This window comes from Acomys minous (assembly GCF_964271855.1).
Source record: "Acomys minous genome assembly, chromosome: 1".
Taxonomy (NCBI): Eukaryota; Metazoa; Chordata; class Mammalia; order Rodentia; family Muridae; genus Acomys; species Acomys minous.
This window is the reverse complement of record NC_140483.1, coordinates 154,875,032-154,889,637: the sequence shown is the minus strand read 5'-3', so window position 1 is coordinate 154,889,637 and position 14,606 is coordinate 154,875,032. Positions and strand designations below refer to the sequence as shown.

The following is a 14,606-nucleotide window of genomic DNA, read 5'->3' as shown; positions in this document are numbered from 1 at the left end:
CCATTTATCAGCCTGTGAAATCAAAATAAGCTCTTCACACCCAAAACACAGCATCAAGATGAGCAAAAGGTCGATATGGTCCCGTTCTGAATGGGTGACATCAGTCCTCTGCTCCCCTTAGGTCCTGAGTGTCCAGCACGGCATCCGGCATGTTCAGGAGGCGTTTCACTCTGCATCACTCGGCTGGAGCCCATGATCTGCCCACACACGTGAGCCCTGAGAGAGCACAGTGTGTGCCCAAGAGCTCAGACCCGCTGCTCCGGGGGAGGGGAGGGAAATACAAGGCCTGCTGCAGCCTCAGTCCTGACATTAGCATCCATATTAGCTGGACTAAATGGCTTGCTATCCGAGTCAGGCTGAGGTCGGCGAGGCATAGATGATAGAACCATGTCAGTGTTTCCAGCTCCCTTCAATTGGTACAGCCGGCAACCCAAACCCTTACCTTTAATTCCCATATCCCCTACTCTAAAAATCAACATATTTTTCATTAAATTTCATGCCAAAGCCTAATATATGGTTGCGTTGTTTATACTCCTGGTGTCAGTATTTATAATAAACTGTAGAATATTGTCTAAGATTTGGGGGGGTGGGCAGTGCAAAAACTGACAACATGCTGGGCGTGGTGGCGCGCACCTTTAATCCCAGCACTTGGGAGGCAGAGGCAGGCAAATCGCTGTGAGTTCGAGGCCAGGCTGGTCTACAGAGCGAGTCCAGGACAGCCAAGGCTAACAAAGAGACCCCGTCTCGAAAAACAAAAAACAAACAAAAACCCAAAAAAACCTGTTACTAGTTACGTTGTATTAACTGGTATGGTTAAGTGGAAGATTTTTATTGTCGCTATGAGGAAGAGTACAGACAGAGGTAACTGGAAAAACCCAAAGCGGAGAGAGAAAATAATAGACAGAACATGGCTAAGAGACTGGACTGGGACAGGAGAGCAGAGAGAAAGGGAGAGCAAGAGAGGAGGACAGAGGAGACAACCATAGAGAGGAACAAACACAGAAGAGCATGGCTAGAGTAGCAGGGTTACGGGACAATGAGACAGGGTTGGGGGGGTAGGGGGCAGGGGAGGGGCAGATGAGACAGGGTGGGGGTGGGGTGGGGGCAGGGGAGAAGCAGATAAGACAGGGGGGGCAGGGCAGGGGCAGATAGAAGCTCCTGAGCTGGAGAAGCATGACTGGGAGGAGCTGGGTTCTTGTGATAGTGTGAGCCTGGAGGCCAGTGCGCACCTTGCTATGCTAATAGTCACCACAGCCATTTGTCCCTTCGGCCAATGCTCAGGAACTGGCTCCTTTGGGAGAAGGGAACCTGCTGCACAAGTTTCTGAGGAACAGCCAGAGCTTGAACCTGACTGGAAGTATTTACGTGGAGAGGAAAAAGCCACACTTAGATTAAAGTGTCTGCAAGGATGATTGGCCAATCAGAACTTCCTGACGAGAAGTTTAGGTTTGCTGATCCAGAGTCAAAACTATCTCGTTATCTTCAGTCTCCTTCTTAGTCATTCATTATCCATCTGTGTGTCTGATCAGACAGTGAGCCCTTAAAATGTAATTTTAGGAGACCACTAGCTCCTATCAATTCAAAATCTAAGAACGTCATCAGATTATATCTGAAACCTATAAGAGAATGTTTTCCTGCTCTGCTGTAACCCACCTACCCACAGCCCTCACCTATGCATTTAGTCAATGTGTTGGTTTATGGCTTTCCTGTGTTCTGTGAGTGTGTGTGTGTGTGTGTGTGTGAGCATGTGTGTGTGTGTGTGTGTGTGTGTGTGAGCATGTGTGTGTGTGTGTGTGTGAGCATGTGTGTGTGTGTATGTGTGTGAGCATGTGTGTGTGTGTGTGTGAGTGTGTGTGTGTGTGTGTGAGCATGTGTGTGTGTGTGTGTGTGCATGTGTGTGTGTGTGAGCGTGTGTGTGTGTGAGAGCGTATGTGTTTGTGTGAGTGTGTGTGTGTGTTTGTGTGTGTGTTTGTGTGTGTGAGCATGTGTGTGTGTGTGTGTGTGTGTGTGTGTGTAGGGATGGGGGTGGCTCAGAGGTTAAGAGCATTTGCTGCTCCTGTAGAGGGCCTGGTTTCGGTTCCCAGCACCCATGTGGTGACCCATAACCATCTGTAACCCTGGTTCTACGGGATCCAAAGACCTCTTCTCGCTTTCATGGGCTCCTGCATGCACGTGGTGCACATAAACGCACACGGACAGACACACGTATATGCACATAAATAAATAAATAAGCTTCTTTAAGCTTCCTTTTAAAAGAAACTTACAGAACCACTTCCATGGCAGACCATGTCATTCAGGACAACCTGAGTCAGGGTTCCTGGGTTGTGATCCCTCACACTTGGCTCAGAGTAAATTACCTCTTACTATTAATGTCAACAGGTTTTAATGCCCACCGGTCTTTATGGTCCACTTTCTCTAGAACATTCACTAAGATCAGCATCAAGTACCTTCGTAGGATGTTCATGAGGAACCATCCATGTTTTGTTTTGGGCAGCGGTCCATTGGTTTACTCTGAGCTGGTCAGCGGATGATCTCTCTTTTGTTACAGAGCGCTTGTGTCAGTTTGTTTACAGAGTTTTTGGTCAGAATGTTTGTTTGCTAGCTTTCGGCCTTTTTCTCCGGCCATTTCTTCATGTTGTATGACTTTTTCTGGGGACACATGAACTAATGTCTATTCACCCCAGCGTGCTGGTTAGTTTTATGTCTACTCGACACAAGCTAGAGTTATCAGAGAGGAGGGAGCCTCAATCGAGAGACTGCCTCCGTGAGAACAGGCTTCAGGCAAGTTTGGAGGGCATTTTCTTAATCAGTGATTGATTGGCGAGGAGACCCAGCTCATGGTGGATAGTGCCATCCCCGGGCTGGTGATCCTGGGTTCTATTAGAAAGCAGGGTGAGCAGGGCACGAAGAGCAAGCCAGGAAGCAGCCCTGCTCTATTGCCACTGCCTCAGTTCCTGTATCCAGGTTCCTGCCTGCTTGAGTTCCTGTCCTCACCTCCTTCAGTGCTATGAAAGTATAAGCCACAGGACCCCTCCCCTCCCAGACTTGCATTTGGACATGATTAAGACGCCCAGGATAAGACAGTGACGACTGACTGGAGAGAAATGGCTCCAGCCGAGTCTCTCTTGGTGAGTCAATGGCTTATGGGGCTCACTTTCAGACTTCTGCTTCCTGTAGAGTTGACCATGACTCCACTGACTCCTGGTAGTCGTGATGGGTGAAGATTTGGGGTCAATTCTTTTCATCAACCTTATACAGAACAACTTATCTCCAGTAACAGCCCTGTTTATGATGTTTTAGCCTCTTGCCTCTTTCCTTCTTCCCTTTCCTTCCCAGAAAGCCAATCCCTCTGCACCCCCGCCCCGCACCTTGGCTGTGCTCCATCCAGTCTCATGACTTGGCTCACAGGTCCCAAGGTACTGCTTAGGCCAGGTACTTTTCCAGCTGGCTGGCCTGGCCCCCCCAAGCATGAACTAAATTAACTCTCAAATTCCTGAGATGCCTCACCCTCTTCTGAGTATCTCTCAGATTAAAAAAAAAAATTCCACTGTTTACAAAGGACTTCTTAGCCTGACCACTCACAGACATCAAGATGACGGCCTCACTCACAGGATGCCTAGTGATCCAGAGAAGGGCCCGGGCATATTTTATGTTTGCTTCACTTCTTGCAATGCCCTGAGAGATTTCATCCCTGCACTACCTGCTTTAGCTTAGTCTTTAAAAAGAATTATTTATTTTTATAATTATGGGTGTTTTGCTTGCATCTCTGTATACCATGTGCATGCCTGCAGAAGCCAGAAGAAGTTGCTGGATCCCCTGAGACTGGAGTTACAGGTGGCTGTGGGCCACCATGTGGGCACTGGTTATCTATCAAATTGAGGTTCTCTAGGATGAGCAACCAAAGCTCTTAAACACTGAGCCTTCTCTCCAGTGCCGATGTGTAAAATCTTTAGAGAGGAAAAAAAAAAACAAAACCCTAAAGCCCACAGTTTCACTTCAAACAACTCTAGGCCAACCTAAAATCTATAAAAACTCTTGCATTTATTTTTCCATCCATTACTAACCTATTTAAAATGAAAGCGTTCTCCCAGACATGGCGGTACATGCTCATAGTCGGGTGGAGGCTAGCCTGGGCTCATAGTCGGGTGGAGGCTAGCCTTGGCAACAATAGTGAGTTTGAGACCAGCTGAGTTGCCAGGACATCCTGTCTTAAAAAAATCAAAGACAACAACGAAACTTATTAAATGAGATGATTAGACTGCTGGGGGATTGGTTAAGTAGTTGATGGTGCAGCCATTCACCGAAACAATAGAGCAAACCAATTGGCCTGGCGAGGCTCAGTGAGTAAGGGCATTACCAGCAAGATGCAGAACAGCCTATAGAACTTGTACACTTGGTTAAAAGGATGAGAAGGAACAAGAAACTCAGACATCTTGCTTGTGCACACACAAAACATCTTTGGAAAGATACACTAAAAACATAGTGGAGTACTTTAATTTTTTAAAAACTTTATATTAATTAACAAAACACAAGGCCATACGCTTGCTCAGCCACCAACACTACAAGCCTCAGTGAACATCTGTAGTTAGAACTCTCTCATGGCCTTTCTGAAGCAATGGAGCTTTAGAAAAAAGGGTCCATACTTACCCTATTAATTTCATAAAGCCAATTTATATTTCTTCAGTTTGAATTTCTTGATTAGATCAAACCATTTGCAATTCTGCACTGCTGCAGCACCTCGTTAAAGCCCTCACAGAGCTTGGCGTCACTCTGGTTCTGGGCACACTCCAGAAACTGCTGGATCTCAAGGGAGCAAGGCCCACGAGACTGCTGGTCCAGCAGCTGGCGTCCCTGAGGCTTCTGGTAAGTGATGTCAGGCTTTGTGGGCTCAGCATTACCTCCTCTACGGAAGCCCCCAGTGATGGCGTGACCCAGGGTGTGCGCCACCCCAAAGCCCACAGCCACACGCGCTGTAGTGGTTGCCATCTGGGCCATCAGGCCTGGCTGCCGGGGTGCAGCGGCAGGTGAGCCAACTGCAGATGGTGCAGCTGCTTGCTGCTGGAGGCTGAGCTGCAGGTGCTCTGCTGGGAGCAGCCCTCATTTCAGGGGCTTGGCTGGCTGGAGGGGCCACCCCGGAAATGCGGCTTCGGCTTCCAGGCAGCATCCTTCTTGCTAGTAACCTCGATCTTCAAAGATGAACTCACTGCCTAGTACTTTAATTTTGAGTGCAGCTAAATTGGTAGGAAAAGAAATCTTTTTCTCCAAAAGCAAGCCTTTCATATACTAAAATACAAGAATGAGCATGTTCAATTGAGGGCATCTAGAACCTTTGATTTATCATCAACCATACGTGCATATGTATCCACCAATTTTATGATTAATATATAAGGCAGTAAGATAATAAGATAAGATAAGGTACCAGATAGCAGATATTATGTTATATGAGGTTTATTAAGTGAGCATGGGGGGCGGGGAGGAGAAGTACCCCAGAGAGAAAGAGAAAGACAGAGAGACAGAGACAGAGACAGGAAGAGTGAGAAGAAGAGAGAGACCATGTGGAGGGTTTGTCCTTTTATATGGCCCTGGGCAGGGCCACACCCCTGTGGCAGGTAAGCAATGACTTCACAGGTAGGTAGACTGAAGCAGAACTCTAACAGCATGCACGTGTGCATGTTGCATGTAGGAGCCAGAGGAGGATGTCAGATGTTTCTGCTTTATTTCTTTGAGGCAGAGTCTTTCATCAAACTGGAAGCTTGCTGTCTGGGTTAAGCTGGGTGGGCAGGCTCCTAGGACCTGCCGCTCTCCACCTTTCCCCTCAGGCATGCCCAGGTTTTTACAGACTGGGATTTGAATTCAGGTTTGTTTTGTTTTGTTTTTTGAAACAGGGTCTCTCTGTGTAGCCCTGGCTGTCCTGGACTCACTCTGTAGACCAGGCTGGCCTCGAACTCACAGCGATTCGCCTGCCTCTGCCTCCCAAGTGTAGGTTCTTCCATTTGCATAGCAAGGCTCTTACCCACCGAATTGTCTCCATAGACTCCCCCTCCAGATGGGGGGGGGGTCTCCCATCCCCAGTTTCAGATGAGGAACCCCAAGGCTTGAAGAAATGAAGTCCTGGGTTCCTAGTGGGTGGATGTCTGGCTTGTTGAATAACTCAGGTACTTGCTGTTCATGTTTACTGAGCTGTCATTTAACTGTTGCACCTCCCTCCAACCATGTTATCTGTATTTTGCAAGAGTTCTTGCTGTACCTTCATTGCAAGGGCTCAGAGTACCCATGTGTCTGGCTTCAGGGATCTCCTACCTTCCCGCCAAAGCCAGGCGGAGTGTGAGTCAAGACAAGTCAGCCTAGGGTAGAAAGGAAGGCTTGAGCCCCTCCCTTTCCAGAACAGAGGCTTGCAAGGATGAGTGGACTTCCTCCTGCCAGCTCGGAGAAAACAAGAGTGACTCACAGAAGCAAACGTCCAGGGCTCTCGTATGTGCAGAGGTCCAAAGTCATCCGAAGAAGGAAGAAGGAAACCAGCCAGAGAGTGGATGAAGAGCTGGGAGACCCATGCAAATGAGGCTGGCCCCAGTGACCTGGAGGCCAGCGCAGACGTGGGGAAACGAAAGTACCTGCTTGCAGGCTGTGCTGAGAGAGGAGAAGGCTGGCCACAGCTGGTAAGGAGTGGGAGAGGGTGGAACAGGTGCCATTGCTTAGTAGGAACTCTGACCTGGATGGCAGGCTCCTGGGTCAGTTTTCAAGCTCAGCCACTCTGGCTCTGAGGTCCTGGCCAAGTCGCTTTACAGCCGGAGCTCCCGTCTCCCCACCTGTCAGATGGGCATTAACAGAATCCTGCTGGCTTCCGTACTGCTTCCCCACCGTGGCGAACAGTGATTCCTACCACACAGCAGCACTAAAGAGCTTCTTCAAGTGGAGTTCAGGGACGTGAAGCCATTGATTCAGATCAGCAAGAGTCTTGTTTCAGATTGGGAAGGCGTATCCCTCCCCAGTCTGTCTTGTTTCTAGGCTGGGTTTAGAGACTCAAATGGCCTCATGAAAATGTGAACAGTTTGTAAAAGGCTATCTCTAGATGTGTTGTTGCCACACACAGCTTATAGCAAGGACCAGCCCCCTCAGAAAACGCTCAAGTACCATCAGGATGTCTGTTCTCCATGGAATGGGTGATGCTACAGACATCATTAATGGTGACTGCAGGGAGGGCTGTCTTTTTTTTTTTTTTAAAGATTTATTTATTTATTATATATTCAGTGTTCTGCCTGCATGTACACCTGCAGGACAGAAAAGGGCATCACATCCCATTACAGATGGTTGTGAGCCACCACGTGGTTGCTGGGAATTGAACTCAGGACCTCTGGAAGAACAGTCAGTGCTCTTAACCTCTGAGCCATCATCTCTCCAACTAGGGAGGGCTATCTTTACAGCAGAGTTTACTGTTGCTGAGCTGTCCTGCAGGATGCTGGAGCCCATAAGACATAGAGTGTCTCCTAGAGACACTAAACTCTGTGCACTAGGTGCCTGGGAGAAGCACCTCGAATAAGAAGCCAAGCAACAGTTGCCATCACTTTATTGAACATCCGTTTAGAGCTGTGGCCACAAACCTTCAGAGAACGTAGGACTGATCTAGGGTGATGGGGCGGATTTGTAAGGAAAACAGGACAAGCTTACCAGTATAAAGTTAACATTTTCTTTTTTTTTAAATGATATATTTATTTTTATTTTATGTGCATTGATATTTTGCCTGCATACATCTGTGTGAGGATATTGAATTCCCTGGAGCTGGAGTTACAGACAGTTGTGAGCCGTCATGTGGGTGCTGGGAATTGAATTTAGGTCCTCTGGAGCCAGTGCTCTTAACTGCTGAGCCATCTCCCTAGCTCTAAAGTTAACGTATCAAGTAACAGAATTAAAAACAAAAGCTCTACAATCAGCCAAATAGATGGCTTTGCCGACATTGATAATCACTATTGGCATTTAGTTGTTTGGGGAGTGCTGGTGCACACCATCAAGCCTGGAACTTGGGAAGCAGAATATGGCAGGTCACTGTGAGTTCAAGGCCAGCCTGGTCTACGTTGAGAGTTTCAGGCTAGTCAGGGCTACATAGTGAGACCCTGCCTTAAGCAAGCAAGCAAGCAAACAAACAACAAAGTTTCTCTCGGGTGCCGGGCCTGTTGGTGCACACCTGTAATCCCAGCACTTGAGAGACAGAGGTAGGCGGATCTCTGTGAGTTCGAGGCCAGCCTGGTCTACTCAGTGAGTCCAGGACAGCCAAGGCCACACAGGGAAACCCTGTCTTGAAAAACAAAAAAAAAAAAAAAAAAAAAAAAAGCTTTTGGGAGATATTTTTTCATATTGCACGTATTTTTCAAAGTGCATCCTGGTCTACTCAGTGAGTCCAGGACAGCCAAGGCCACACAGGGAAACCCTGTCTTGAAAAACAAAAAAAAAAAAAAAAAAAAAAAAAAAGCTTTTGGGAGATATTTTTTCATATTGCACGTATTTTTCAAAGTGCATTATGTTGATTTGTCTTATCACTGATTCTTTAATACATATGCCAAGATATCATAGACACACTCTATAATAAGGAGTGTCTTATCACATCACTTAAAGGCTGCAGAATGTCTCTCTTCTCTAATGGTACAAACCACCTTCCAGATAGAGGACTGGGTATGTGCATGTGTGTGGGATGCTCCAGGAGGCCGGTGGCAGGCATCCTCTGAAGCTGGAGTTACAGGCAGTTGCGAGCCACTCAGTAAGGGTCTTGGGAACTGAACTGAAGTCCTCTGCAAGGGCAGCATGAACTCCTAACCTCTTGGTTGCCTCTCCCGGCCTGTGTTCATCCTCTTCACTTCTCAGATCTCAAAGCTTCATTTATAAGCAGGATGTAGTTTAGGGATGCTTGCCTACCATGAGCAGTGTCCTGGGTTCAACCCTCAGTACTTTAAGAAAACAAACCAAATGCTTCATGACTTTTAGCTTTCCTTTTCACAAAGGGAAGCTGAGTGACGAGAGGTTAAGTAACTCACTTGGAATTACAGGCCAGACCCGACAATGGTGGTCATGAGCCCCAACAACTTGATTCCAGCATGTGTAACCTCGCCTCCAAGGTGGCTGCTGGCTTCCTGGAAATGGGTTTGATTCTGTCTCTGAAGGTGTCTTTCATGCCACCACTGTCTCTCCCCTTTTTCAAAATTATATGCAACAGTAGGTTTCATGATGTCATGTTCATACACGTACATCATTGTGCTTTGCTGAGATTTATCACTCCACTGTCCTCCCCCCTCTCCTCATCTCGCTTGCTGGTCCCCTCCCTTCAATAGCATTCCTTTTGCTTTTATGTGTCACAGATATACTCACATGTATATATGTGTCTCTATTCTGCATATGACAAGAAACATGTGATATTCTCCTCTCCCCTCTAGTAACTACTGTATCCCCTATATATACATATATGTATATATTGAAGTAAACACATAAATTTGAATCTAGAGTCTGCATTTGAGAGAACATAAAACACTTTCCATTTGACTCTGACTTGTTTTGCTTAACATGGTGCCCTCCAGTTCCATCCACTTTCCTGCAAATGGCATAATTTCATCTTTTATGGCTGACAAAACTCCATTGTGTATATATATAGCACACTCTTTCTAAAAACCCACTGCTCTGTTTCTGGGTCTCTGCGCGGGATTCTGTACTCCTGCTGATGTAGGCTGCCTCAGGGTTACACACAGGAGGACGGCTGGGTCGTAGCGTACTTCCCGTTGTTCCAGGAGCTCCACACCAACTTCCACAGCGGCTTCCCCAGTTTACACTCTCACCAGCAGTGTGCAAAGATAACTCCTTCTGCATGTCCTTACTGAAACGTATTTTCCTTTCTCTACTTTCATTTCTCTGGGGGAGTGCCTGCACCCCTGTGGAGGCCAGAGGACCAACTTATGGAAGTTGGTTCTTTCCTTCCACATTGTGAGTCCAGGGACAGAAAGTCAGGTGCTCAGGCTTGGTGGCAAGCTTATCGCTGAGTGCCTGGATGGACACCCTTGTCACCATTTTTTGGTCTTTGTTGTTTTGATCGTCATTCAGACTAGGTGAGGTGCCATCTCAATACAGTGTCAATGTACGTTTTCCTGATGGCTAAGGATACTGAACATCTTTTCAACTATTCGTTGTGTGCCATATTCTTTTGGCTATACTCTCACACCCCCCACACCCCCTACATCAGACATCACTATCACACACTTGAACTAACGACTGTAGCCATAACTGACCTTTCGCTTCCACTCTTGGCCCTTTCAGTCTAACCTCTGTACCGTAGATGGAATGCCATTTTAAAAATAGAAATAGGAGCCTGGAGAGACGGCTCAACCATTAGGAGCACTTGCTGCTTTTCCAGAGGACCCAGATTCAATTCCTAGTGCCCACCCAGAAGCTCATAGCCATTTGTAACTCCAGTCTCAGGGGAATCCAATGCCCTCTGCTGGCATCCATGGGTACCAGTCATACACTTGGTGTGCAGACATACATGCAATACCAAAAAAAATTAAACTGAAGATAAAATGGATATAGGAGCACCATGGTGGCTCACACCTGTGATCTCAGCGCTTGGGATTCAGGAGGTAAGAGGACCCTGAGTTCAAGGTCAGTTGGACGAACAGCAAGTTCAAGGCAGCCTCAGCTGTAGCATAAGACCCTGTCTCAAATAAACAAAAGCCTCCAAACAAATACAAACGAAAACAAGACAAGGTTTAGGCGTGTGTGTGTATCTCTGTGTGTGTATGTGTGTACATATATGTGTGTGTGTGTATATATATATATATATATATATATATATATATATATATATATATATACTTTCTTTGTGTATTATTATTCATGAGACATCGTTTTTTGCCTCATGAAATCAAAGATAAGATCACGTTTGTTCACTTTTGTCTATCAGTACCTGGAACAGCACCTGGCATGCGACAAGCATTCAGTGACCGGGAAGGGATGATTGGCGGAGCCATCAGCATGCATCCTACGGGCTCTCCCAGCTTTTGTTATGACTGTGCCATCTCTCCCTGAATGTCTTCATCTCCTTATTCCATCTTTAGAGCAGTGACTGAGTCTAGATAAAGCCAGGAAGGCTGGGTTTTGCTTCAGTTATCAAATTGATCAGGATATAGAACATGATATTAAATCTTGAAGGAAGTCACTCTGCCCGGAAGTCCTCCCTTGCGCATCTCCTGGATTCCTTCCTGGAGTCTTAACTGATGCAAGGCATCTCAGAGGACACAAGAGAACCTCCTATTTAGCTCCTTCCACACATGGATGGACACACATGGACCAAATGGCTGCAGCTTCCGTGTTTGTGGCTGCAGCATGGAGCGGTCCAGGAATCCAAAGGCATGGGTCCCAGGGTCACCCTAACTAGCTGCAATCACTTCCTGTTTCTATGTGTAAAGTGAATGGTTTGAAGGACGGAGAAGTAGTTTTCTTAGCCCCCCCCCCCCCAGCAGCTCAAGTCCTCTAATAATTTAAATGACCAACATAAGCAAGAGATAAAAGTCAAGTGTTTCCGCTTGGAATGGGGAAGTAGGGTTAGAATGCTCCTCTCCAAGGCTGGCAGAATGGTCCTGTTTGGGACTGTTGACTATCCCTGTCCTAAACATTTGGCAATAGTTAAAAGGAGGTGGGGAGGATGAGGTTCTGGGGAGTTTGATAGTCACATCCTTTAGATGTGTGCAGCAAGCAGAGCACAGGGCAGGCAGCACTTTTGTGCAAGGAAGGGGTTCCAGCGTTTTAGAAAAGACATGAGGGCCCAAGGGAGAGGAAATCCAGAAGACTTGCCCTCACGGCCATCTAGAAAGTAGCAACTGTCAACTCTAACCTTTCCAGTCTGGGATTTCAGATATGAGAGGCGCCATCCTCAGACCTGTATCTGCTTCACATTCAATTGTTGCCACACCCCGTGTGTGTGTGTGTGTGTGTGTGTGTGTGTGTGTGTGTGTGTGTGTGTCCCAGGCACCACTCTGGCCTTGGCTCCAGGCAGGTGTGCTGAGTCTACAGCCAGGGCCACCTGGCAGCTCCAGGTGCTGTGAGCATGCTGTCATGGAAACGGCCCTGGGGTTGGTGGCAAGGCGGCAGTTTTCCAAAGCTAGGCGGATTCAGGAGAGGGAGAGCTGGGGAAACTCAGATCCTTCAGAGTGGTCTCTCTGATTCTTCTCCTACAGTCCAAAGAAGCCCAGGTGGGTGCTGGGAGAAAGTGGGAGGAGCCAGGGGAGGCAGCGAGCTGGGAAGAGACCACAGGGGGCTGATCTGGGGGCCTGAGTCCTAGAGTCTTCTCCAGGAGTGTTCACCAGGACCAGGACTAGTCAATTGGCTGTCAAGAGTTGGCCCAAAGGAGGGAGCAGAAAAGGGGCTGGCATTTGTCCCCAGCGGAGGGACAGACCAGGGAATTCACAGAGCCCATCTCTGTTCTAATCAGGGATTTGATAGCAGGGAAGGAAGCACGTAGCCCTTAGAAAACTCACCAAATGTGTCCTTCTCTCTTGCTCCGTAGAGCCAACATAGCTTAGAGCAAATGCGGGGAGCAAAGGCTGCATTTTTAGCCATCTCCAAAGTCCAAGTGCTGTTCCCTCCACTGCCAGCTCATTTTAATGCAGCCATAGGGTGGCTCAATCCTTCATCTTAGGCATCAGGCTGCTGGGTGGCTTTAGACTTAAGTCTGAGACTCAGAACTGGGTGTTCTTGGACAAAATGCTTTTAGACACACATTCCTCTACCTGTGAGATGTAGGTGGATAGCTTTTACCCTCTCAGAGCTGAGAGATTCAGACCAAGGCCAGGGACAGAGTCCCACAGGGGTGCTTGACTGTTTCTTCCCTCTACTAGGACATCCCCGGTGAGGCTCCCTGCATGTGATTTGGAAGATGACTGAGCCACAGGGCCAGGAGCTCACAGCTGAGTGCCCTGTCTGCTGGAACCCCTTCAACAACACGTTCCACACCCCTAAAGTACTAGACTGCTGTCACTCCTTCTGCGTGGAATGCCTGGCCCACCTCAGCCTGGTGACCCCGACCAGGCGCCGCCTGCTCTGCCCACTCTGTCGCCAGCCCACCGTGCTGGCTTCGGGGCAACCAGTCACTGACTTGCCTACAGACACTGCCATGCTGACCCTGCTTCGCCTAGAGCCCCACCATGTCATCCTTGAGGGCCACCAACTCTGTCTCAAGGACCAGCCCAAGAGCCGCTACTTCCTGCGTCAGCCTCGCGTCTACACCCTGGACCTTGGCCCCGAGCCTGGGAGTCAGACTGGGCCCCCTCAGGACACAGCCCCTGACACCAGGCCTGTGCCCATCTCCATCCCCAGCCACTACACCCTCCGAGAGTGTGTCCGCAACCCTCACTTCCGGATCTTTGCCTACTTGATGGCTGTCATCCTCAGTGTCACTCTGCTTCTCATCTTCTCCATCTTCTGGACTAAGCAGTTCTTTTGGGGCATGGGGTGAGCACTGTGTGGTCTAGGACAAGGAACGGAGCCTTTCGCAGTGGTTGCTGGAATGCGGGCTACAGAGCTGCCGTTGGTGTTGTCTTCCTTATAGTATTGTTCATTTCGCAGCCCAGGGATGGGTTAGGTCCTGTGTGTCTGCTTTGGAGAACGAGAGGGCCAGGCCGGAAGAAAAGAGTAGGGTCAGAGACCCGATTGTGAGCTGTGAGGTCATGGAGGGTAAAGAAGTTCTATGGCTACATGGCCACATAGCAAATCGTGCCAAAGGGCCAGACAGCACGGTGCAGACATCTGACTAGTTGATAGCTTGTAGCATCTTTCACTGAGCTGTTGCCTTGTTGCTGGCAATTCTGGAGAGTCTGAAGTCCGTGGGGCCAATGTGTTTCTCTCCCTTCCAGCTTTCTCTCTGATTCTTGCCACATTCCCAGTAAAACTACTGTGCATTCTTTAATTCATTGATTTCTTCCTTCCACAACCCTTTATTGGGCAGAGACTGAGGGGGGAAGAAAAGACAGACTGATCCAGGGTTGGCAGCTGGCCCTAAGGGGAAGGGCGGGCAGGCAGGGTGACTTCTTCAGCATGCAGTGTAAAGAAATTAATCTAAAAGAGGAAAGCAGGAGGGCTGAGAAGGATGTGGGGTCTAGGGCAAAGGTATTTATTATTGTTGTCAGTGCCCACAGGGGAGGTGGAGCTGAGCTCAGCAACGTAACCCTGGCCTCAGAGTGGTAGGGCAGACACCTGGGTACAGATAATGCCTGTGCTGCAGCTCAGGCTTGAAGGGCGTGTGGTGCAGGGAATTACCAACCCTGGTTTTCACCTCATATGACAGAACCCAGGAATCAAGTACCTAAAAGTTAGGCAAGCCAGCTGCTGCTGGACACCACGCCATGTGTAAATGCTTCTCTGGCTTGAACATGTCCTTCTGGCTCTAGACTTTGAAGCAATCCCAGTGTCCTCAACAAAATCAGAAAAAGACATGTTTTTTTGTTTTTGTTTTTGATTTATAGATTAAGTTGTCAGAGGTCAGAACTTGAGTCAGTCAGTTGTATTTGCCCTAAATAATATTTTCACAGAAATAGCATTTATTTATAACTTCCTTAGGAGTCCAAAGGTAGAAAATATTA

At 48.0% G+C, this 14,606-nt stretch overlaps 1 protein-coding gene and 1 pseudogene across 2 annotated transcripts; one reads left to right on the top strand and one right to left on the bottom strand.

The window, feature by feature from the left end:
- Positions 1-4,490: 4,490 nt before the first annotated feature.
- Positions 4,491-5,194, bottom strand: LOC311580600 (coiled-coil-helix-coiled-coil-helix domain-containing protein 2-like; annotated as a pseudogene). Its single transcript has one exon. The product of its transcript is annotated as a coiled-coil-helix-coiled-coil-helix domain-containing protein 2-like (transcript).
- An 855-nt stretch (positions 5,195-6,049) lies between these two features.
- Positions 6,050-13,933, top strand: RNF183 (ring finger protein 183). The gene is made up of 2 exons (XM_084752174.1): positions 6,050-6,656; positions 12,867-13,933. The coding sequence occupies exon 2, from the start codon at positions 12,905-12,907 to the stop codon at positions 13,481-13,483; it is 579 nt and encodes a 192-aa protein (XP_084608300.1). The 5' UTR covers positions 6,050-6,656; positions 12,867-12,904; the 3' UTR covers positions 13,484-13,933.
- The last annotated feature ends 673 nt before the right edge of the window (positions 13,934-14,606 follow it).

Bases quoted from the DNA above. Each gene is read 5' to 3' on its own strand.
- RNF183 (XM_084752174.1), top strand. From the start codon at position 12,905: ATGACTGAGCCACAGGGCCAGGAGCTCACAGCTGAGTGCCCTGTCTGC.